General features: G+C 38.9%; 1 protein-coding gene across 3 annotated transcripts in view; it reads right to left on the reverse strand.

The window, feature by feature from the left end:
- Positions 1-23,280, reverse strand: part of LOC127570240 (oxysterol-binding protein-related protein 3-like) — a 131,144-nt gene that overhangs the window by 71,400 nt on the left and 36,464 nt on the right. For all 3 annotated transcript variants that reach the window (XM_052015565.1, XM_052015563.1, XM_052015562.1), the window contains exons 2-6: positions 13,347-13,581; positions 10,441-10,557; positions 7,624-7,677; positions 6,218-6,331; positions 5,967-6,134 (exon numbers count right to left, since the gene is read on the reverse strand). In XM_052015565.1, coding sequence (XP_051871525.1) covers positions 5,967-6,134; positions 6,218-6,331; positions 7,624-7,677; positions 10,441-10,557; positions 13,347-13,442 — 549 coding nt within the window. In that variant the 5' untranslated portion in view covers positions 13,443-13,581. The remainder of the gene's footprint in view (positions 1-5,966; positions 6,135-6,217; positions 6,332-7,623; positions 7,678-10,440; positions 10,558-13,346; positions 13,582-23,280) is intronic.

Raw genomic sequence — 23,280 nt, forward strand, 5'->3', positions numbered from 1 at the left:
ACAAAAGGGCAGTGAAAATAGGAACTTATTGTCACCAGAATCTAATGTCTGTCAGACAATTTGCCAGTTAACAGATGTTCTCAGAATTCTTATCAGAAGACTGCTTTAAACATCTTACAACTTTACATTAGAACCCAAGTCAATAAATACAATGTTTCCTTGATATCAGACTGCTAATCAGCAGATTACTTGGAACCCTTGCAGCCTAATGCTCCTACTGAATTTCAAGCACTCCTCTTGTCACAACAACCACACGCTGATGACTGAATGTAATTGTTCATAAAATTGCTGCATTAATTTGCCACCATTTTATTAAAACAATGACAATTTAAAAGCCAAGATGCCAGCAGTAAAATATTGATAACCTAGACAGACTTTTCATAGTGTTTGGCTGCAGACAGAGAAAATAAATATAGACTACATTCTAGAGTGCCATTGAAGATTGGCCCAGCTTGTGGTTCCAATTCTCCTACTCTTCAGTCTTGATAGTGTTGTGCACTACAATCCAGATCTCTTCATCTATAACACAAGTCATTTAGCCCACTGCATCCCCAAGTAATTTTCCCTGTGATCTATTCTCAGAGGGCTTCCATCAATTCCCACCCTTAACCCCTCTCAGTTCCCACCACCACCAAATTATACCACTCATCTATACAATGGGCGCAAATTTACAGTAGCCAATTAACCAAACAACCCGTATGTCTTTAGAGTGTGGGAGGAAACCAGAGCACCCAGAGAAAACCCCAAGCAGTCACAGGATGTACATTGAATGACCAGGGAATTAAAGGCTAGGGAGAACTGGCAGAGACGAGGTGGTGAAGCCTGGGGCAGATCAGCCATAACCACAATGAATGACAGGGCAAGCTCGAGAAGCCCCAGAGAACACAATTGAACCCAGATCACTGGCACTGAGGTGTAGCTCTGTGCCATCCCCAAGACTCAAAATCTAGAATAATTTTAAATTTAGAATAAAATTTAGAAGAGAATTCTTCTCTTCAGGACAGTGCAATTCACTCTTCATCTGACAATACAGAAATATAGTAATTTCCTTTGAATAGAAGGGCTGTTGAGGGGCAGTATGCTGTTCATAAACAGGACTTCGGCTGAACGTTTTTTTTAAAAAACTATATATTCACTTTTCCTTCAGAATATTAAATGAAAAATGGATAGGTTGCAAAGTATTGAAATAAGAACCTGTCAAGCCCAAGGGCAAATTCAGTTTTCAATAGAAGCAGCAAGTATTCCTGACATATAATTTAGTGGGCTATCTGCTGCTTCTCCCAAAAGTGTTGAACATAAAAATGATCTACAATCTAGGGCCAAAAAAACCTCTTCAGAAGCAGAAAAATAATCAAAACCAATATCACAGGAACTTTTGACATGGAAATCCATTGTCTGTCTCTGAGCTATATATCCCACTTTTTACCCTGGCTTCTCAAAATCAAAACTGATTTGAATTCAGTAGACATCAAATCTTTTTATATTCTAATAAAACTATGTGTAAAAATGATTTTTTTGCTGACCAGGTGTTGCAGATTGACGGTTTAGAGATTTTACTTTTAAGCATCTTTACTGATCTCTAATGACCAACAGCACTGGGGAAATACTTCAAAGACTACAGTGGTTAAAATCGTTATTCAAAAGCCCCTTAAGGGCTTTTAGGATAGGCATTAAGTGGCTTGATCAGTCATGGCCACAGACTGCCATTTAAAAATCTGAATTCAGCTTGGATTTGTTTTAAAGCTATGCTCCCAGGGAACTGGTATAATACATAACCTTTAGCATTCTGATATTTGTTGATTATAGGCATCAATGTCATTGTGATTCTTTTCCTGTGAAAAGTTTCCCCATTATTGCACAATGTCCCTAAAAGTAAAATTCTAATATTTTCCCTTATTTTTTTCCAGTTGATTTTACCAAGAATTTTACTATTTCAGATAACTTTTTGTTCACCATTTCCTACTCAACCTAACATGTACTACTTTCTATTTACCTACTCTGAAGCAGCTTTACCTCTCCCTCTTTCATTTCATTCTTCAAACAGTATCAGACCTCACACTTAGACAGATCAAACGTTTTAAATGCTTGCACTATTACAATATCCAAATCTTTTAAGTTCTCAAACCCTCAGTCTTGATTATTGGGGCATAACTCTTAACTGAATGATTGTTGGATTGGCAACATTGATTTTTTGCTTCTTTCACCAGATATTCCAGTCCCATAACCAGACCTCATGTCTTTCATGCCAGTGAGATTCTACCTGCTCATTGTCCATGTATATGAAAACACTTTGGTTTACTAAAATATACCACAGGACAGGTGACCCACTTTATTTTCAAAATTCAAGCTGTAAACGTATGCCACTGGACTGGGACTAAAAATTTAACAAAACTAGTGAACAGAGAGGTTTGAACACTTAATATGTATGCTGTTTAATATTTTTCATGATCACATATCAGAATAGTAAAGGGTATTTCAGTTGAGCGAGCTCTACCTATACTGAACCTTAAAAACTGAAATCGAAATCTAATTCCATGATAAATTACCATGGAGTCAAACTATGTTAGCAATTATGTACTCTAAATGCAGACATGTCATTGGAAATACACAGCCATAGAGTTAGCAGCCAAAACTGTATCACATATGATTACTAGATCGGCTCAATTTACAGGTACCAACAATGTTTTAACCATAGATACTTCACTCTCAGTACTGTGGATCTTGCCAGGCAACTTCAAACTATTGGTTCAAGAAATTACGATGCCATGCATGGTAAAAGGCACCATTAAACGCGCAAATTGGAATTACTACGCAGCGTCAACTATTTACATACAATTCCTCAGGTTATGGTTTCTGCTGTAACTGGAGCTCAGCATTTGAACTATACTATTGAAAGGCTCAATTGAAAAAAGACAGAACTCAAATGTTTTGCAGTAAATCTACAAAAACAAAAAAAAATATTAACAAAACCATAACAAACAGGAATAGACCAGTTGGCCCTTTGAGCTAGTTCTACCATTCAATAAGATCATGGCTGATCCAATCTTGCCTTCCATACCACTTTCCCCTTTCCTCTCAATTCCCTTGTGGTTCAAACATCTATTGATCTCTGCTTTGAAAATATATTCAATGACTTTTCCTCCACAGCTCTCCTGGATGAAGAATCATGACCCTCAGAGAAGAAATTCTCATCTCCGTTTGAAGTGGAAACCAGGCAACCTTGGCACCCTTTGAAACTTGCTCAAATACGCCCACTACATATGCCCTCTATTTCTTGAAACCACCACTTGAGAAAATGCTCTCAACATTTACCGTCTCAATCCCCCTCAACATTTTATGCATTCCTCACCTCTCATTCTTCTACACTCCTGCTCAACTCTCCTTCACGTGTCACGTTCACCAAACACTTAAACAAGTCTTAGGAAGATACAGTCCTAATGCAGATAAATGGGATTAGTGGAGATGGGCAAGAAGATCAGTGCAGACAGTGCGCTGAAGGGCCCATTTCTGCGCTGCCTGATTGTATCAGCAAACCTTCCTCTCGGGAATTAACCTGGTGAACCTACCGTGGTCATTAGAGATCAGTAAAGATGCTTAAAAGTAAAATCTCTAAACTATCAATCCGCAATACCTGAAGTCAGCAAAAAAAAAATCATTTTTACACATAGGTTTATTAGATTATAAAAAAGATTTGACATCTACTGAATTCAAATCAGTTTTGATTTTGAGAAGCCAGGGTAAAATGTGGGTTATATAGCTCAGAGATGGACAATGGATTTTCATGGCCAAACGATCCATTTTGCTTAAATGGAAGGATCCAATGCCCCCTACTACTTTTCAATGGTTCTTTCAAACTAGATCATGTTTAAACTTAGAAAAAATTAGGAGTGGTACTGTTGATCCTTTGCTTAAATCTGAGGAAGTTTGGAGTCCATTTATTCAATATTTTCACATGATATAGATCCCCTTATAATAACCTTTCAATTTAGAGGAATGGAGTTGACGACATAATATTGCTGTTTCTATTGAGAAATTTTAGTCCAGTTTTTTTTTTGTTTTTTTAAAATTTTTTTTTTCTTTAGCTTAGTTTGGTTTGATATATTGTTTATAATTTTTCTTATTGTTTTGGGGATTTTTTCTTCTTTCTTTTATAATAAATCTTTTTCTTTAATATTATATTCATTCACTAACAGATTGTTGTATCTACAGATTTTTTTTTAATACTTTATTGTTCTTTATGATTATCCATGTCATGATTGTTCTCCTGATCTTTTTGTATTACGTGTATGAACATTGATATATTAATCTGTATTAATTTGAAAACTAATAAAAAGATTGAAAAAGAAAGGATTTTCATGTCAAAAGTTCTCTAGTCAAGAACATCCACGTTTCATTCAGTGGTTGGTAAAATAACTGAAGTCAAAAGAAAAATCAAAAGAATTCAGAAGATTATTAACAATGACACAAGGTTGATGTACGTATATGGATTTCCAAAAACACTCATTGCAGTTGAAGGAGACAGGGTGATGGTCAAGGGTTGTTTTTGTGATTGGATGCATGTGACTAGTGGTGTCCCACAAGGAACAGTGCTGCGACCCAAGCTGGTTGTATTATGTGAAAGACTTTGATGTAGATGTGGAGGCACAATCAGCAAGTTTGCAGATGACACAAAGATTAGTGGAGTTATTGACAGTGTGGAAGGTAGTCTTGGGGTGCAGAGAGATATCAAGGTTTTGGTGAAATGGGCTGAAAAATGGCAATATGGAGTTTAATCCAGACAAATGTGAGATGATCAATTTTAGGAGTATAAGAGGGGCTAGGACATACACCACAAATGGCAGGGTCTTGGGGAGTATTGAGGAACAGTGGAACCTCAGAATACAAGTCCAAAGGTCCTTGAAAGCGGTTCTGGTCACCAATGTACAGGAAGGAAGGAGGTGATAGAGCTGCTACAATCATAATACCTACCTCAAAGTACAAACTGCTTGAAGCATATTTTGGGTTTAGAGTACGGGATAGATTTACCAGAACTACCTGGATTAAGGGAAAAAATAAATATATTGGAATTTCTTGGAGCCCACAATGCTTTAAGTAAGTGGAATTTTCAACAAAAGGTGAATTGACAGGAGGGATTGAAGGAGACCATCTCCTCTGACGGGGAGATAGGGACCAGAGGGTACAGCCCAGAAAGTAAAGCCAGGCCTTTGACAAAGGTGAAAGTCAGGAAAATCTTCTCCATTTAGAGGATTTTATAAATTTGGAGGACCTTCCTGAAAAATGACATTGGTTTCAGGTCAACTTTATCAAAAATCTGTCAATTTTTGATAACTAAAGATCTGAAAGGAATATGTTGAAAAGGTAAGTATGTGGTTTCAGGTCACAGATCTACAGAATGTCACAAAATGATGAAACAAGCATAAAGAAGTAAGCAGCCAATTTTAATTCCCATGTTTAATGTCTTATTTGAAAGGCAGCACATTACCAGAAGAAAACTAGTCCCTAATTACAGCAACAAAACATCATCCTAAATGGATGTACAAGGCAGACTTAAACCCAGGGCTATGTAACCTAGTTACTCATAAGACTGCTACTAGCTGATCCAACACAGACAACCTTAAGGTATACCCATTCTTTAGCCTGAGTAGTTTCCGTACACGCACCCATGGATGCAAGTTTACTGTTATATCCAGTCAAGTTTAAACTTGCAGAAAATTTATAACCAAATGACCCATAAGCTCAGGTCCTGCATGGAACTCCATTGTGTTAAGCTTAGTCCACTCATAGTCAATCTGATACAGGAAGAACCATGGAGACAGCAAAGAATACAAGCAAAGAGCACAATATGAAATCACATGTTTATAGGACCAAAAACATGGTGATTTGTAGCATTCTCTGTTGAAACCAAAAAGCTTAACCTTTTACATTTTAAACCTTATGGAATTTTTTTTTGTTGTTTAGTGCATTACCTTCCTGAAAGAAGGGGAATTCAAAGAGCTTGAAGAGTCTGTAGCAGACGAGGCTGGGAAGAAGTGATTAGTCACATCATGGGGAAACTTGGCAATTTCATTCTGGCGGTATAGCCTGTGGTGACGCAACTTTGCTACCCATTCATCAAAAAACTCCTGGAATTTTACCTAGCAAAAGAACAGTTGAGTGAGCGTCATCACAATGAAAAGGTTGCCCGTTTAGATTCAGCAAGAGAAATACTGTCAAATACCTTCAGATGGTATATATGCTCTTCTGTGTCCAGATCAATACATTTTGCCTTCTTCTTTATTGACATCACAGACAGCCCAACATCAATGCAACCATGAAGTTTTCCTTTCTGAATCTGGAAAAGTAACTTCAGTTATCTGCACAGAACTGAAACACTTGGTGAATTGCCAGAACTTAAAGCTGTAGGACAAAAACTGGAGAGGCAGAAGACATTCCCACCTGATGGGTTCATCCTTTAAAGCATTGGCAGATAGAGAGCTATCATTTTAAACAATCTTTCTGACTTTAACCACAGATGGCTGATGTACCCAATCTTGAGGAACTTGGCAGCTGAATCTAAACGAGAAGGACTGAACCCATTGTCAGCTTCCTACACTCCACACTGTGGACCATAGACAGGAGAGATATTTCCTCCAGGTCCAATATGTTTATAGCAACTATCATCTCCCCCCTCTTCTTAACATGATCTACTGACTTCCCCTTTGACAATAACGTGCTTGACCACAAAGAGCTTGGCCCCAGGTTAAAGCCCAAGGAATTACCTCAACCTGGAGCAACTGAGATGCTGATGCCTCAACCTAGATAAAATATCCATTGCTTGTTGACCTCTGATGTATCATACAGCATCAAATATAGGTTCTAGAAGAGCAACTAATGCAGAAAAATAAATTCCATTGTGTTTCAGAGGTGCATAAACAACCCTCACTGAATCAAAGATGTATGTCAGTGATAATAAATCTGATTCTGATGGGGTCAAGCCTTGTCAGTACCTCAAGATCTAAGTAGAATCATGAAGTGATACATAGCATAAAGGTTCCGAGAAGGAATTCTAAAACTTAGAGCACATAACCTTTGAAAGTAATGTCACCAGTGATTAAACTTTAGTCCAAGAGAAAAAGAATTCTGGGATGCAGGCAAGGTCAAAGTTGGGGGGAATACAACTATAAAGATAGCTGAAGGGCGAGAAGAGGTTGAAGAATATGGAGAACAAGACCATTGAGGATTTGAACATTAGTGTGTGAATATCAATTAAAGAGTTTGGTGAACTGGAAACCAGCTTAGGATGGGTCAACATCACTTGGTGCAATTTGGGATACAAGAGTATGTTTGGAAGATGAGAGAGGAGATATACAAAACGTTTGGAAGATGAGAGATCAGCCAGGAGAGCTTTGCAATAGTCAAGTATTCTGCATGGTACCAGAGGGAAGCAAGTTTACTCCTTTCCATGATTATCTTTTCTGCAAATCTACAGGTTCACAACCTGGACTATGGTCAGAATAAAGGATACAAGTTATAAAAAATTGATTTTGGTTACTCAAGAACAAAATTAGCAAAGCTGAAGATGACTTATAACTCAGGCTGCTGTCCAAAAAACGACACTCCTCAAATGATGCTCTCGATACTTACATCAGCCTGAGATTTTGCGTACTTCAGGATTCCTTTCTCCAAGAAGAAGTATCGCTGGAAGTGAAAACAAAGTATTTACTGGAGATTTATCTAATTAGGAAAAAAAGAATAAACAGTAATTAATACACCAGGATAATAGCACAGCATGTCTGGGATTTGTGTTCCTTTCATCACCACAATCACAGACCACGTATGAAACACTTGCTCTCTCTCCAGCTAAAGTTTCACAACGGAAAACTTGATCTACATCTGGTGCCAGCCATGATTCTTGCAGAAGTATTCCCTTTTAGTCTAAGGCAACTTACTTGTATAGATCTGAAAAACGGGTCAGAATCAACCCTCATTTCCAAAAATCGTGCTGCAGTAGTCAACAGGGACCATAAATGGTTGCTTACATTGACTGTGGTATGCAATGGGGAAAGCCTGTAGTTGTCGAATTTACTGAAATTGGGTGGAGTTAGCAATGAAAACAGATTGTTAAGGAAACCTTTTACCAAGCTTAACCAAAATGCAAGAACATAGGTAGACTGGTAAAATGGTTTGGAAAAAACAGATAAAGTTAACACAAAAACCTGAAATGATTCATTATGATCCAATGAGGATGCAACATTTGGTCAAGTGGTACAATTTTAAAGGACGCACCACACACGGGAGCTTACGTACCCAAGGGTGTACATGCACAAACCTGGGAAGCACACAGAACAAGTTGAGAAGACCATTTTAAAAAAGGCAATTGGGACGCTTAACTATTCATTGAGTACAAAAGCAAAGTGGAAGCATTGACAAGTTACGGATCAGGCCTCAGCTGGAGCACTGCATCCAATTGGAGCACTTTGAGATGGCAGGGAAGTGATTTACCCACAAAAGTACAGAAACAGCTAGAAATCTGAAATAAAAACAAAACAAAAATGCTGGAAAATATCAGCAAGTGCAGAGGAAAACAATTAATGTTTCAGGTCAATAAACTTTCACGAGTACTAGTTCTGACCTGCTGAATTTTTCCAGCACTTTCAGTTTTTATTAAAACAGAACCAGGATTGAAAGACTTCAGATAAAGGGACAGAAGAAAGAAACTGTGGTTGTTCTCTTGCAGAGAAAATGTCAGAAGGCAGAATGGCCAGCAAGCCAGAACACACATGATGTAACTGGCAAAAGAATCCAACAATACTAGTGAAACAGTTTCAGTGATGTTCAAAGAGAGAATTGGACATGATACTTTAAAAGGAAAATGTAATTGCTGTGCTTTGGAGGAATTGGCAGGGAAGTGGCTGTAATTGGAAAGGTCTTTCAGGAAGCTGGTGTGGAAATGATAATACAGAAGCCAGCCATTCAGCCTACATCGCTTTTGTAATTCTGAGTGAAAACAGAAAATTTACAAAGTATAATAAGGAACATCTGGAAATTTAGGACCTAATTTTCTCTGGTAGAATACAAAATGTACACAAATGTAGCACTTGTAATCTCATAATGATGTCACAACATCAGAGAGATTCTGCAGGGAAGCAGGTCCTTCAACCCACTAGGACTATCAAGCATCCGCTTTTACACTAATCCTACCCTAACCTATTATTATTCTCCTCATATTTCCATCAAACCCCATCCCCACCCCTTCTCCAATTCTAATCCATACGTTAGAGGCAATTTACAGTGGCAAATTAACTGACCTACCCACACGTTTTTGGGATATGGGAGGAAACTAGGTCATCCTTAGGAAACTTGCATGGTCACAGGGAGAATATGCAAACTCCACACAGACAGCACTGGAAATCAGGATTGAACCCAGTTCAAAGGAGCCGGTAAGGCAGCAGCTCCACTAGCCGTGTCACCTTCAGGCTCTCCATAGGATCCCTATCAAACAAAATCCGATACTAAGATAATCCCCTCAGTTTGATATTTTAATTCCAGAATTCTGGTTCAAACACTTGGTAAGTCCACACATGAAAGCTTTGTCCAGAGTTGACCAGACAAGCCAAATTCTTGCAGGATGTGACTGATAGCAAATGTGACTGATATCTTCAAAAAGACCATGGAGCTCACAGGTTTATAGACAGAGTGAATGCCACTTGGACTTCAAGAATACATGCATTGACAAAACAGGATACAAGATCCAAGCTCCTGGCATAGATTGAAGTGCATGAAGATGCAGTGCCAAACAGAGATTGATAAACAAGAAGCAGTGGCTGCACAGGTTGCAAGGAGCTACCAGTGGAATTCCACGAGTTCACTGTTCTGTTCATGGCCATCTAAAATTTGTATGTGGTATAGAGATATGCATTATCAAAATTTCTAGACTATATCCAAATGGGCCAGCAGTAAACCAGTCATACAGAATGGAAGCAGGTCCTTCAGCCCACCCCTTCCATTTGCATGATCCCACTTTCCCTCATGCATACCCATCAACTCCCCACCCACCATCATACCCAAGCCCAATTCTTCTGTCACCCACATACACCACAAGCAATTTATTGACTAATTTACTTATCTACCAGCACACCTCTGGCACATGGGCAAAAACCAGAGCACTAACTACTACGCTACTGTATCACTTCAGTATCAGCATTATCACTACACATGTGCAGAATTTGCACATTAACTGGAAAATTATGAAATGCAGGTGGTTTCACTTCACTGGAGAGAGAACCCAAATTGCTTGCTCAAATCTCTCAAGTGTGACTTAATTCTGAAACCTTTTATCTCAGAGACCAAACTGCATCAGAAATTACATTAACCTTCAATAAAAATGGTGCACTTCTATTTTATTATACTAGTTCTTTAATGCATTCCAACACTGCTCTCCCACTTATACACTAAGCACACCTTATGCCAGCCTTTCAGAGGCCACTTTCTCTTCTTCAGCATGTATCCTTCCTGCTTCTCTGGCTCCTGGATGGCACTTGTACTGTCGCGAAGTCCTTCCACAATCTCCCAGCTGTCCTGCTCAAAAAAAAATTTAATTCATGATATATTTAAAATGCACACTTCACAGTGGGTTGCAAACTATCACTCATTTTTTGTTCCCGCTGGGTAATTTATTCAAATTACTCAGTTCTTATCATATACTAGTTCCTAAAACTGCAACCATAGGCAATTCAAATATAGCAGATTTTAATAGCTTTTCATCATTGTGGTCTAACATTCCGAATGATTTATTAGCATCAAAAATCTAAAAATGTCATGTCTGGGACAAACCGAAATAGGAAGTATATTAATTATCAATAAGGAGAACTGAAGTTGGAGCGACACTACACTAAAAATATTTAAGAATTTCAGAACTGGAAACTGGTGCAATTTAATGTCAGTCATATTTGCATAACTAACATTTTGACAATGCAGCAATATAATGCAAGCTGTTATTTCAAACAGTCAGATTATCTGAGTTGCACATGACTGCAGTTTTTCAGTTATATGGTAATGGGGTGGTTATGTTGCTGTGGTAGTTATGCTGAAACCTGAATCAATTGCCCAGAGAATAAAATTTGTATCTACATTACAACAGTGACAATTTAAATTCAATTTTTCTTTCCCCTTCATGGTGGAAATAAAAAGCTTGGATTATTAAAAAAATAACAGTTTACTGGTAAATTCAACTGGTTCAGAAATGTTCTGCAGCGTGGAACCCTGGATCCTTCTCAAGTTTAGCCTTTGTGATGCCAGTGGTCGATTCCTAACTGACGCTAAATGGCCAAGCAAGTACCATCTAGGGACCGCTGGACTTAAATTTTGAACAATCGTTGTGCAGATACTTGAATATATCATTTTTGCATTCATGTAGTGCAAAGCAGCACTGTGCTTTTGCCCATGTGAATGTAGCATAGGAGTGAAGCCAGCTTATTGTGATCTCAACAGATCCACTGGTCTTCTAGTGTCAGAAGAAGAGCACAACTCCGACCAACAAGATTATCAAAAAAAATAAGCTTAGCCTGCAAAAGAGACCTTCTTAGCCTGCAAAAGAGACCTTCAAATTAATTTATTGTTACAACTGCTGGCTCTTCTCAGAAAGTACATTCATTTTACAGCAGGGACAAATTAATCCTTTGCAGGTTACTACACTTAAAAATAATAAATACATCGCCTGCATGATGTTGCATGCCTTTTGAGTTTTGCAGTGCACATAAATCAGCTTCAGTTACGTACAGTGGCTGTAGGCAACTTTGGAGGAAACCAAGAATAGCACAGGACAGCTAATGTCGAACAGCTGATGACAACTTGTAAGTCTTTAAGGGTGACATTTGCTTTAGATGAAAACAAATAAATGATTACCAACTGCCAGAAAATGTTACACCCCACCTATTATGGAAAATCAAAGTTGCCAGTGTGTGTAAAAAAAAATAGAGCTGGCAAGTCATCACCACTTACTTGGCATTCCCTTTGGGCAAAATGGATCCCATACTTTCTACACGTCAAATTATAAGTTCTGAACTCCATAGTTATTTGGCATAATTCTTTGATACTTACATGTAGCCAGGCCTTAGTCATGACTGACAATCAAACCTCAGGAAGCAGAATCAGTGCTTCCAACCTCAGCATACCCAAGTTTTAATGGATTTAATTTTAAGAAGTATAGTAAAGAAAAATAAACTTTTTCTTTTGTGTATATGAGCAACCCCACTCAAATGGCTGGGGTTGTTGAATGCAAGCCAGCTATGGCAGATATAAAGCCAAGGGAATGGATGCTAAGTGTATTCTCTCAGCTCATTACAAATGGCAGCTGCAACTGGACTTGGATAACATTAAATCAGTATGAATTGCAGAGCAGTCACATAATAAAAGACCTGGCGACACAACAACACTAATCTTTAAGTCTTTCAATGATTATTTTACTTTAAACAAACTATTGTACCAAATAGGTACCCATAAATATTAAAGAGTTGATTGGAACACTTTCAGGACAACATAAAAATCCTGAACATACCAGATTCTTCAAACTTAAAGAATAGGTTCTCCTCTTTGAAACTTCAAGATTTTTTAAAAATAGTCTTTGTCTTACTCCATTGATTATTCCTTCCTGTCTCTACCAGTTTATCACTCAGCCAATTATACCATGCATCTTTCCACACCTCCCCAGTGTGGCATGCAGTTCTCTGGCTGTGATGACAGACCACGAGTAGAGTACTCGTACTCAACAACAGTGACTTGTGCTCCAGTGACTACACAATAAGCTTATAAAATGAATCAAGATGACTCACTGTAATGCCTTCCTATGTCTCTTTATACTGGGCACTTCTCTGAAAGCACGCTGAGGGTGAGAACATAGGTAATTACCGATAAAACCTTCAGCCCACAGCAGCATTGAAAGGTTTTTGGTACAGAGCTAAAGGTTAGCAAGCTCAAAAGGCAGGCAGATTTGAAAAGACACTTTGAAAGGTTCCAAAAATAGACTTGCACATTATGTACAACAAATATATCAGCAACTTGATTGGGTGTTCCTTTACTCAAACTTAACCAGATGCTTCTTTAAAATAACCCTCTACTAGAGAGTCATCATCACAGAGTACAGAATTAGGATTTTGATAATGGGTTTCTATAAATGGAAAAATCCAAAACTTGAAAGGAATTGTTTTAAATAGGTGATACTACAAATAATTAAGGCCCAAAATAACACATCTGCATTTAACTTAAAGGACAATTGCACATGCATGTTGTAGGTAATACACCGCAAATTATAGCTGTTGCAATATGCAAACTGATATGATCAAAAGGCAACACAAGAAAGTATACGATACCTGCCGAACATCTGGCCTAAAAGAGCTGCTGGAACTCCGGGTGGGGGTTGATAATCTCTGGGACACTGCAGTCACTTGTTCATCACTGTTCTTCATGATGCAGATGTTCACTGGAACCACTCAATCAAGAAGTGCAACTAAAAGTAGCTTTGCTTCTTCAAAGTCAACAGCAAGCATCAGCGTCAGGTTAACTAAGCCAGGTCCCGGGTCTGTGCTTTTTAACCATCATTTCATCCTAGAAACAATGTGTTAAACAAATTTTAAATTTCAAAATTTGAGAAGTTATTTATCAAGACTCTTGGTTATAATTATATACCCTTCAGTATACATCATTCCCAAACTATTTTATAATCCAGTACGACCCGGTTGAATGGCTGAAGCACTCAGTTTGGCCTTCAGATCTCCTGTTATGTAGCACAGCCAGAATTCTCTAGGACTTTTCTTGATTTTATTGTAAGTGCCTTAAGGCAGTGCAACTGTGCAATGTTTCTTCTGAGATAAAGTGGCATGCAAAAGTTTGGGCACTCCTGGTCAAAATTTCTGTTACTGTGAGTAGTTAAGTGAGTAGAAGATGAACTGATCTCCAAAAGTCATAAAGTTAAAGATGAAACATTCTTTTTAACATTTTAAGCAAGATTAGTGTATTATTTTTGTTTTGTACAATTTTAGAGTGAAAAAAGGAAAGGAGCACCATGCAAAAGTTTGGGCACCCCAAGAGATTTCAGCTCTCAGATAACTTTTACCAAGGTCTCAGACCTTCATTAGCTTGTTAGGGCTATGGCATGTTCACAGTCATTGTTAGGAAAGGCCAGGTGATGCAAATTTCAAAGCTTTATAAATACCCTGACTCCTCAAACCTTGTCCCAACAATCAGCAGTCATGGGCTCCTCTAAGCAGCTGCCTAGCACTCTAAAAATTAAAATAAATGATGCCCACAAAGCAGGAGAAGGCTTTAAGAAGACAGCAAAGCATTTTCAGGTAGCCGTTTCCTCAGTTCATAATGTAATTAAGAAATGGCAGTTAACAGGAACAGTGGAGGTCAAGTTGAGGCCTGGAAGACCAAGAAAACTTTCCGAGAGAACCGCTCGTAGGATTGCTAGAAAGGCAAATCAAAACCCCCGTTTGACTGCAAAAGACCTTCAGGAAGATTTAGCAGACTCTGGAGTGGTGGTGCACTGTTCTATTGTGCAGCGACACCTGCACAAATATGACCTTCATGGAAGGGTCATCAGAAGAAAACCTTTCCTGCGTCCTCACCACAAAATTCAGCATCAGAAGTTTGCAAAGGAACATCTAAACAAGCCTGATGCATTTTGGAAACAAGTCCTTTGGACTGATGAAGTTAAAATAGGACTTTTTAGCCACAATGAGCAAAGGTATGTTTGGAGAAAAAAGGGTGCACAATTTCATGAATAGAACACCTCTCCAACTGTTAACCACGGGGGGTGGATCGATCATGCTTTGGGCTTGTGTTGCAGCCAGTGGCAGGGGGAAACATTTCAGTGGTAGAGGGAAGAATGAGTTCAATTAAATACCAACAAATTCTGGAAACAAACATCACACCATCTGTAAAAAAAGCTGAAGATGAAAAGGGGATGGCTGCTACAACAGGATAACGATCCTAAACACACCTCAAAATCCACAATGGACTACCTCAAGAGGCACAAGCTGAAGGTTTTGCCATGGCCCTCAGTCCCCCAACCTAAACATCATCGAAAAGCTGTGGCTAGACCTCAAAAAAGCAGTGCATGCAAGATGGTCCAAGAATCTCACAGAATTAGAAGCCTTTTGCAAGGAAGAATGGGCAAAAATCCCCCAAACAAGAATTGAAAGACTCTTAGCTGGCGACAGTAAGCGCTTACAAGCTGTGATACTTGCCAAGGGGGCTGTTACTAAGTACTGACCATGCAGGGTGCCCAAACTTTTGCTTCGGGCCCTTTTCCTTTTTTGTTATTTTGAAACTGTGAAAGATGGAAATAAAAAGTAATCTTGCTTAAAATATTAAAGAAATCTTTAACTTTATGCCTTTTGGAAATCAGGTCATCTTTTACTCACTTAGCTGTTCACAGTAACAGAAATTTTGACCAGGGGTGCCGAAACTTTTCCATGCCACTGTATGTTCCAATGACCAGAAACACACCAATGCTTGCATACTCATTAAAATGCATTGTTTAAACCTCACTCTTTAACATAGACATCCATATTTCATTCCTCATTTCCATATTGATATCCAGGATATTTATTCATTCAGTAGCATTTTATTTCAACTTCAATGCATTTACTGAGATCAAAATCTGAAACACCTTAACTGAATATTTCTAAGTCAAAACTAACAGATTTTTCTAAACATAAATACTTTTGACATCAACAAACTGAAGCCAAAGTAAAATATTCAAGATGGACAGGTCTGAAACTTTAACTCCCCTCTGTCGTTACTGCCTGGCTCACCGCATTTTCAGCCTTTTCTGCTTATAGTATGATGCATTAGCATTAACCTAACCCTAACCCTGCTCCATAATTTACTAACGATAAAAGTCATTAAAAGTTGGCATGTATAATGCTCAGGTCAGCCCATACCTGGAGCAGTGTTCCATGCTCATGAAGAAAGACAAAAGCAAAATATCCAGCCCTACGAACATTGGACAGAATAACAATGAGGAGTTGTCAGAATATTCTATTTTAAGGAAGAGAAGAAAAGTTTGAAGATTTGAGTTAACTAGAAAGAACAGAGGGGAAGAGGATAACAAATGGCATAAAAAATATTAGTCTGGATCAGCAATGACTGCAGGACAAGGAAACAGACGCATTTTGATATAAAACAAAGCCAAAGATTGATGTCCAAGACAGGAGGTACAGAAGCCTGAAGTACCACACCACCAGGTTCAAGAACAGCTACTTCCCTTCAACCATTCAGTTTTTGAACCAACCGGCACAACTCTAATCACTACAGTTTAGCAGCACTATGACCACTTTGATCACTTTGAACTAAAATGGACTGTGTTTTTGTTCTAATTGTGTTATTTCTTGTAAAAATTATGTTTAATTTATGCTTTCCATGCGAACACTACTTATATGATGCTATGTGCTGCTGCAAGCAAGTTTTTCATTGCACCCGTGCATACATCTACTTGAGCAAATGACAATAAACTCGACTTTGAATAAAATTATTCACTGGTACCTAACAAAAGAATATAGTGCTAGGTCAATCGTGTTTAATGATCAGAGAGTTGAACAACAAAAAAGGTTAAGTTTTGCTTTTTAAAAATCCCTTTTACACGACTGGAGGGGTCCAGTGTTCTCCCCTCTTCTTCACAATTAAAACTTCATCAGTAAGCTGAGCTTTGCAAGCGTACTTATAACATATGTAAGAGCTCAATTTTCCTCAAGGTAACCAGTAACCAACTTGATTCTGCAGACCTCACATCACTAAGTCGATGTTAACCTCAAGTTGACACTTAATTGTGCAGTGATGAATATAAGTACAGAATGACATCTAGTCAAGGAAACAAGGAAGTCTCCTTGCAAGCAGCCTTGCCTTCTGTCAGGAGCTCACGGCATACGGAACTTAATCCTGACAAGTGTGAGGGGATCCTGGGGTGGGTGGGGGAAGGGCCATAAAAAAATCTGCAGATACTTGAATGATTCCCTGGTGTACAAGTCCAACAACCCCCAATGCTGGCTGTATAGGTAGATAGAATGGTGAAGGCAGCATGCAGGATACTTGCCTTCATTAACCAGGGCACAGAATATAAAAGCAGGGCAATCTTGGTACAACTTTATAGAACTTTGGTTAGTTCGCAGCTGGTATATTTTGTGCATTTCTGGTTGTCACACTATGGAGAAGACATGATTGCAGCGAAGAGGGTGCAGAGGAGATTCACCAAGATATTGCCTGAAATGTAATCTTTCAGTTGCAAGAAGATTAAGATAAGATTTCTTTATTAGTCAAATGTACATCAAAACACACAGTGAAATGCATCTTTTGCGTAGAGTGTTCTGGGGGCAGCCCGCAAGTGTTGCCACACTTCCGGCACCAACATAGCATGTCCACAACTTCCTAACCTGTACGTCTTTGGAATGTGGGAGGAAACCGGAGCAGCCGGAGGAAACCCATGCAGACACGGGTCTGAAGAGTCTGAATTGGCTGGGCTTGTTTTCCTTGGAGCAGAAGAGGTTGGGTGTAGGGTGGGGAGAACTCAGATTATACAAATTATGAGAGACATAAATACGACAGGTAGTAAGAAACTTTCCCCCGTGGCAGAGGTGTCTTGAACCAGAGCGCACAGGTTTAAGATGAGCAAAAGATTTAGAGGGGATCCAAGGAAGAACTTTTTCCACCCAGAGGGTGACTGCAATGTGGAACACACTGAGAAGGTGGTGAAGACAAATACTCTTACAAGATTTAAGAAGAATGTGGATGAACACTTGAATCACCAAGGCATAGTAGGCTAGGCTTTTTATAAATTCATTCAAGAGAAGTGAGCTTCACAGGCTGAGCCAGCATTTAATTGCCCATCCCTAATTGCCCTTGAGAAGGTGGTAGTGAGCTGCCTTCTTGAATCACTACAGTCCTTGAGATATGGGCATACCCACAATGCTGTTAGAGTGTTCGCTCCAGGATTTTGACCCGTCGACAGTGAAGGAATGGTGATTGTAGGGGAAAATGCCAGGGGTCAAGGGTGGGTGGGAAGCAATGAGAGGACCAGAGAGTCACGGAGAGAGTGGTCACTGCGGAAGGCAAAAAAAGGGGTGGGATGGGGAAGATGTGGCTACTGGTGTGATTCCTTTGTGGCCGTGGGAACAGATTAAAATGATGTGCTGGATGTGGAGGCTAGTAGGCTGAAAAGTGACCAAGGGGACGCTACCTCTTCAGTTTGGGTGGGGGGGGGGGGGGGGGAGGTGGGGAGGGGGGAGGGAGGGAGGGAGGTGAGAGCAGAAATCTGGGAAAGAGGAAATGTCAGTCCACTAGCCTCCACATCCAGCACAGAACCCCGTGTCATTTCCAGGGACCTAAACAGCCCTTTTAGGTGAGGCAAAGATTTACATGCACCTCCTCCAACCTCATCTACTGCATCCGACGCTCCCCACATGGCCTGCTCTACATCGGTGACACCATGTGCAGACTAGGTGACTGGTTTGTAGAGCACCTGCTCTCTGTCCATAATGACCATCCTGAGCTTCTGGATGCCTGCCATTTCAACTCCCTTCCCATTCCCACACCAACCTGTCCTCTGTCTTCTCCACTGCCAGGGTGAGGCTCAACGCAAACTAGAAAAAAAAACACATGGGTATTCTGCAACCCAAAAGGTATAAACATTGACTCTTCCAATTTCAGGTAACCTTCACCTCCTGTGTTCCCCTTTCTCTCTCTTTCCAATCCACCTCCAGTCTTTCCATTTCTGTTCCCTACCCCATACCCCCCTTCCAACCCCCCACCCCACTCCCCCCCCCCCTCCCCTAACTGGTTCTATCTACCTACTACCCACACACTTCACTCATGATATCCCCTCCTCTATCCGATCTTCATCACTCCCTAAATGATTCCCATTATGACCTTCCTTACTGAATAGATTCCAGTACTTGAGGCCTTTATATCACCACTTATCACCCTCCAGCCTTTGTCTCCCCCTCCCCATCTGCCTTTTCTTTCTCCTTGTCTGCTTCCAACCATCATCCATCTACTTCTGTCTCCCAACTCCACCCTTCCCCCTCACCCACCTAGCTCCTTCTGCCCATCATCTTTCACCCCTCCTTAGTCCACCTTCCATCCCCTATAATCATCCCATCCACTCTTTTACCAGCTACTTTCCCTCTCCATTCACAGCCCTGACGCAGGACCTCGATCCAAAACACTAACAATTCCTTTCTTCAACATAGATGCTGCTCAAGCCTTCTAGTTCCTCCGGCAGTTTGTTCTATTGAATGAACACACACATTTACCAACAGACAACTGTTGGAAATCAACCGCAGCATTGCTGTATATCCCCACTTGGGTCGGGCACACCCAAGGCTCAGCAGAGAACATTTGAATTATTCAGCAATTACTCAAACTTCCTGCAGATGATTGAATTGCTTCAGATACATTTTCTCCTCCTAGTATTTGGGCCGAAGGGCCTGAATTGTGCTGTAATTGTTCTATGTTCTATATACATGAAGCAGTTATTTCCTGACAATTAAACATTATCCTTATTATGTCCGGGAGTTGAACATGTCAGAAAATCTATGACAAATGTAGGAACTATTAATGAATTTATGCTCCGCCTCATCAGTTATAAGCAACAGTAATAAGCCACATTCAGAAGTAGTCAGATGATCAAAAGAGGTGCAGGGCATCTTTTGATCCACCCACAAGTTGGAATGTTTTTCCATGTACTTCAGCTCAAAAGATTTGCACCACTGTTGTTGAAAGAGAAAGAAGAAGGGAAGTCAATGGAACATCTGTGACCGAGAGAGTCTCATGCTGCAATTGTTGAAACTTGTGGAGAAAAAGGCAAATGACAAGAGGAACATGAAGAATTAAGACACAAATTCCACACTAATCTAACACAACTGCTTCACAAACCAGCATACTGGCATAGAAATTGTATTCAGAAGATCTGCACCAGACAGATAATTAAGTTAGGATAGTTCTCCTTTCCATTCATATGTGAATAATTCAGATAAGTTACCCGGTCTGAGCAGAAACAAGCCTCAGAAAATTTTTAATAGCCATACATTATAAATGACATTAGTTTCCTCAGAATACACTTAAATTTATGTTCCAAAATACATTATTAATTTGAAAAATATTACAATAAATTCTAAATTATAAAATAGAAATTAAGAAGATGTGCAGTGAATTACATGAAAGCACCATAATCAGAATATAGCATCTACAGCAAATTCAACTGCACTTAAATTAAAAGTCATAAATACATAATTAGAAAATCTGTGAACTCACATCATGCTTTGAGTTAAAGTGATGGTTGATTAGGCAACAATTATTCAAGACTGCCCTATCATGGTTTGTGTTAGAGGTGAAAATTCAAGACTGGCAGCATTAAACTGAATTAATGTGCACACGTATATAAATCCAGAAAACAGAAGTTAACTGGAGCAGAGGGAGGTGCTCCAAAATACTGACTGGACAGCTGGAAGCTGGAAAACTGCTACAAGGATAGAATACAACATTTACATTAGCAGTTTCCATTAACAAAGTTGTAGTAGAAATAAAAATTTAGGCAAAGTGCCACAAAAATATATCAATAGAAATAAGATTCTGAAATCAAGATGTACATGACAGGTACAAGATCAACATCAAGAGATGTTACTTTTGGGTAAACATTGCCTGCAAAAAAAAAATTACCAAAACAGAAATTTTGTACGATTCATTAAGCAATTAAATAGCAATGCACACCAATGTCATTGTGGTAATAATGCAAGGTACTCCTGATATCTCGATTATTGTCTATACCCAACAGGACATTATCTTAATGATTTTAATTCATCTGATATTTATTTACTGTGTAATTAAGCAGCTTTAGATTTATTTCAGATTTTAGGTTTTGCCTAATCATGATGGAGAAGCTGACAGGATGTGTCTTCATTATCTCAGGATTTTGATTGTAATTTCAAGATTCCCTTCATGTGAAGTGAATCCATAATTTGCTGTCAGTGATTTGCACAAGCATGCAGGATACAAACCCAGACGGGGATCATTGCATGCTCCAGCAAGACAACAGGTAATTGGGGCAATTGTCCAACTCTAACATATATAAGCTTCCCAGAAATGTCTGTGCTTTGTCTCAAGGGCTAGAGGATTTTTGTGTTAAGTTAATAAAAGCTGAGAGAGATTCAGGTAAGAGCTTGTCAATATAAAAAGGGCTACTTTATCAAAAGCAAAATCGATAATGTCACTTTCACATGCAACAAAATTGATAAATCTATTGATTAGAAAAAGCGATTCCAACTTTTGTCCCGAAATCTTTTTTTGACACTGTTGATTTACTGTGTTCAGTTCTGGTCGCCTCATTATAGGAAGGATGTGGAGGCGTTGGAGAGGGTGCAGAGGAGATTTACCAGGATGCTGCCTGGATTGGAGAGTATTGAATATGAGGAGAGGCTTAAGGTGCTAGGGCTTTATTCACTGGAAAGGAGAAGGATGAGAGGAGACATGATAGAGGTATATAAAATACTGAGAGGAATAAATAGACAGTCAGCACCACCTTCCCAGGGCACCAATGCTCAAGACGAGAGGTCATGGCTTTAAGGTTATGGGTGGGAGGTTCAGGGGAGATGTCAGGGGGAGGTTTTTCACCCAGAGAGTGGTTGGTGCATGGAATGCACTGCCTGGGGTGGTGGTAGAGGCAGATACATTGAACAGGTTCAAGAGCTTGTTGGATAGGCATATGGAGGAGTGTGGGATGGGGGGGGGGATATGCGGGAGGAAGGGGTTAGGTAGTGTGAGGGTGGTTTGATGGACGGCACAACATGGTGGGCTAAAGGGCCTGTTTTGTGCTGTATGGTTCTATGGTTCTATGATTCTAAAATTCTTTCATATATTTGGCAGAATAAAAACCCAAGGTTAAGTAAGAAATATTTACAAAAATTAAAAAAGGATGGTGGTTTGGCCTTGCCTAACTTTAGATTATACTGTTGGGCAATTAATATTAGATATTTAATTTTTTGGATACAAGATTCTGATGTAATTCAATGCCCTAAATGGGTATGTCTTGAGCACTAATCAGTTCCTGACTTTTCATTAGTTTCTATTTTAGGTGCTTCTCTCCCTTTTGCACTTACCAAGTTAAGTAAACATACGACTAACCCAATTGTTAAACATACAATACGAATATGGTTTCAATTTCGTTAATTTTTTGGATTGAATAAATTTAATTTGTCAAGTCCCATTCAATCTAATTTTTTCTTTCATCCTTCTAGAGTTGACTCAGCTTTTTCCATATGGAAAAGGAAGGGAATGGTATGTTTTCGGGATCTATTCATTGATAACTGTTTTTCATCTTTTGAACAATTGTCTAATAAATATAATTTGCCTAGATCACACTTTTTTCGATATTTGAAGATTAGAAATTTTTAAAAAACTACTATACCCTCTTTTCCGACACCTTACAAAATTGAAACTACGGAAAAAATTTTAGGTCTTAATCCTTATCAGAAGGGCTTGATAGCGATAATTTATGATTTAATTATGAAAATACGTCTAGAATCATTAGACAAAATTAAGAATGAGTGGGAAAGTGAACTCCAGACATCTTTACCTATAGAGACTTGGAAGAAAATTCTTCATTTAGTTAATACATCTTCAATGCATGCCAGACACTCGTTGATACAGTTTAAGGTAGTCCACAGGACTCATATGTCCAAAGATAAGTTAGCTTGTTTCTATAACCATACAAATCCTATATGTGATAGATGTAAATTGTATGTGGCTTCTTTGACACATATGTTTTGGTCCTGTCCTCTTCTGGAAAAATATTGGAAAGACATTTTTAACATTATTTCAAACGTATTGAAGATTGATTTATAACCTCACCCTATCACTGCAATTTTTGGATTACCAAGGATAGAGTCTGGCCATTTATCTCCTTCCGCTAACCGTATGATTGCTTTTGTTACATTAATGGCCAAATTATCCATTTTGTTTAAATGGAAGGATCCAATACCCCCTACTACTTTTCAATGGTTTTCTCAAACTATATCATGTTTAAACTTGGAAAAAATTAGGAGTAGTACTGTTGATCCTTTGCTTAAATTTGAAGATATTTGGAGTCCATTTATTCAATATTTTCACATGATGTAGATCCCCTTTCAATAACTTTCCAACTTGGAGGAACAGACTTGACGACATAATATTGCTCTGTTTCTACTGAGAAATTTTAGTCCAGTTTTGTTTTTCCTTTTTTTTTGTTGTTTGTTTTTCTTCTAAAAAGTTTTT

This window comes from Pristis pectinata, chromosome 5 (genome assembly GCF_009764475.1).
Source record: "Pristis pectinata isolate sPriPec2 chromosome 5, sPriPec2.1.pri, whole genome shotgun sequence".
Taxonomy (NCBI): Eukaryota; Metazoa; Chordata; class Chondrichthyes; order Rhinopristiformes; family Pristidae; genus Pristis; species Pristis pectinata.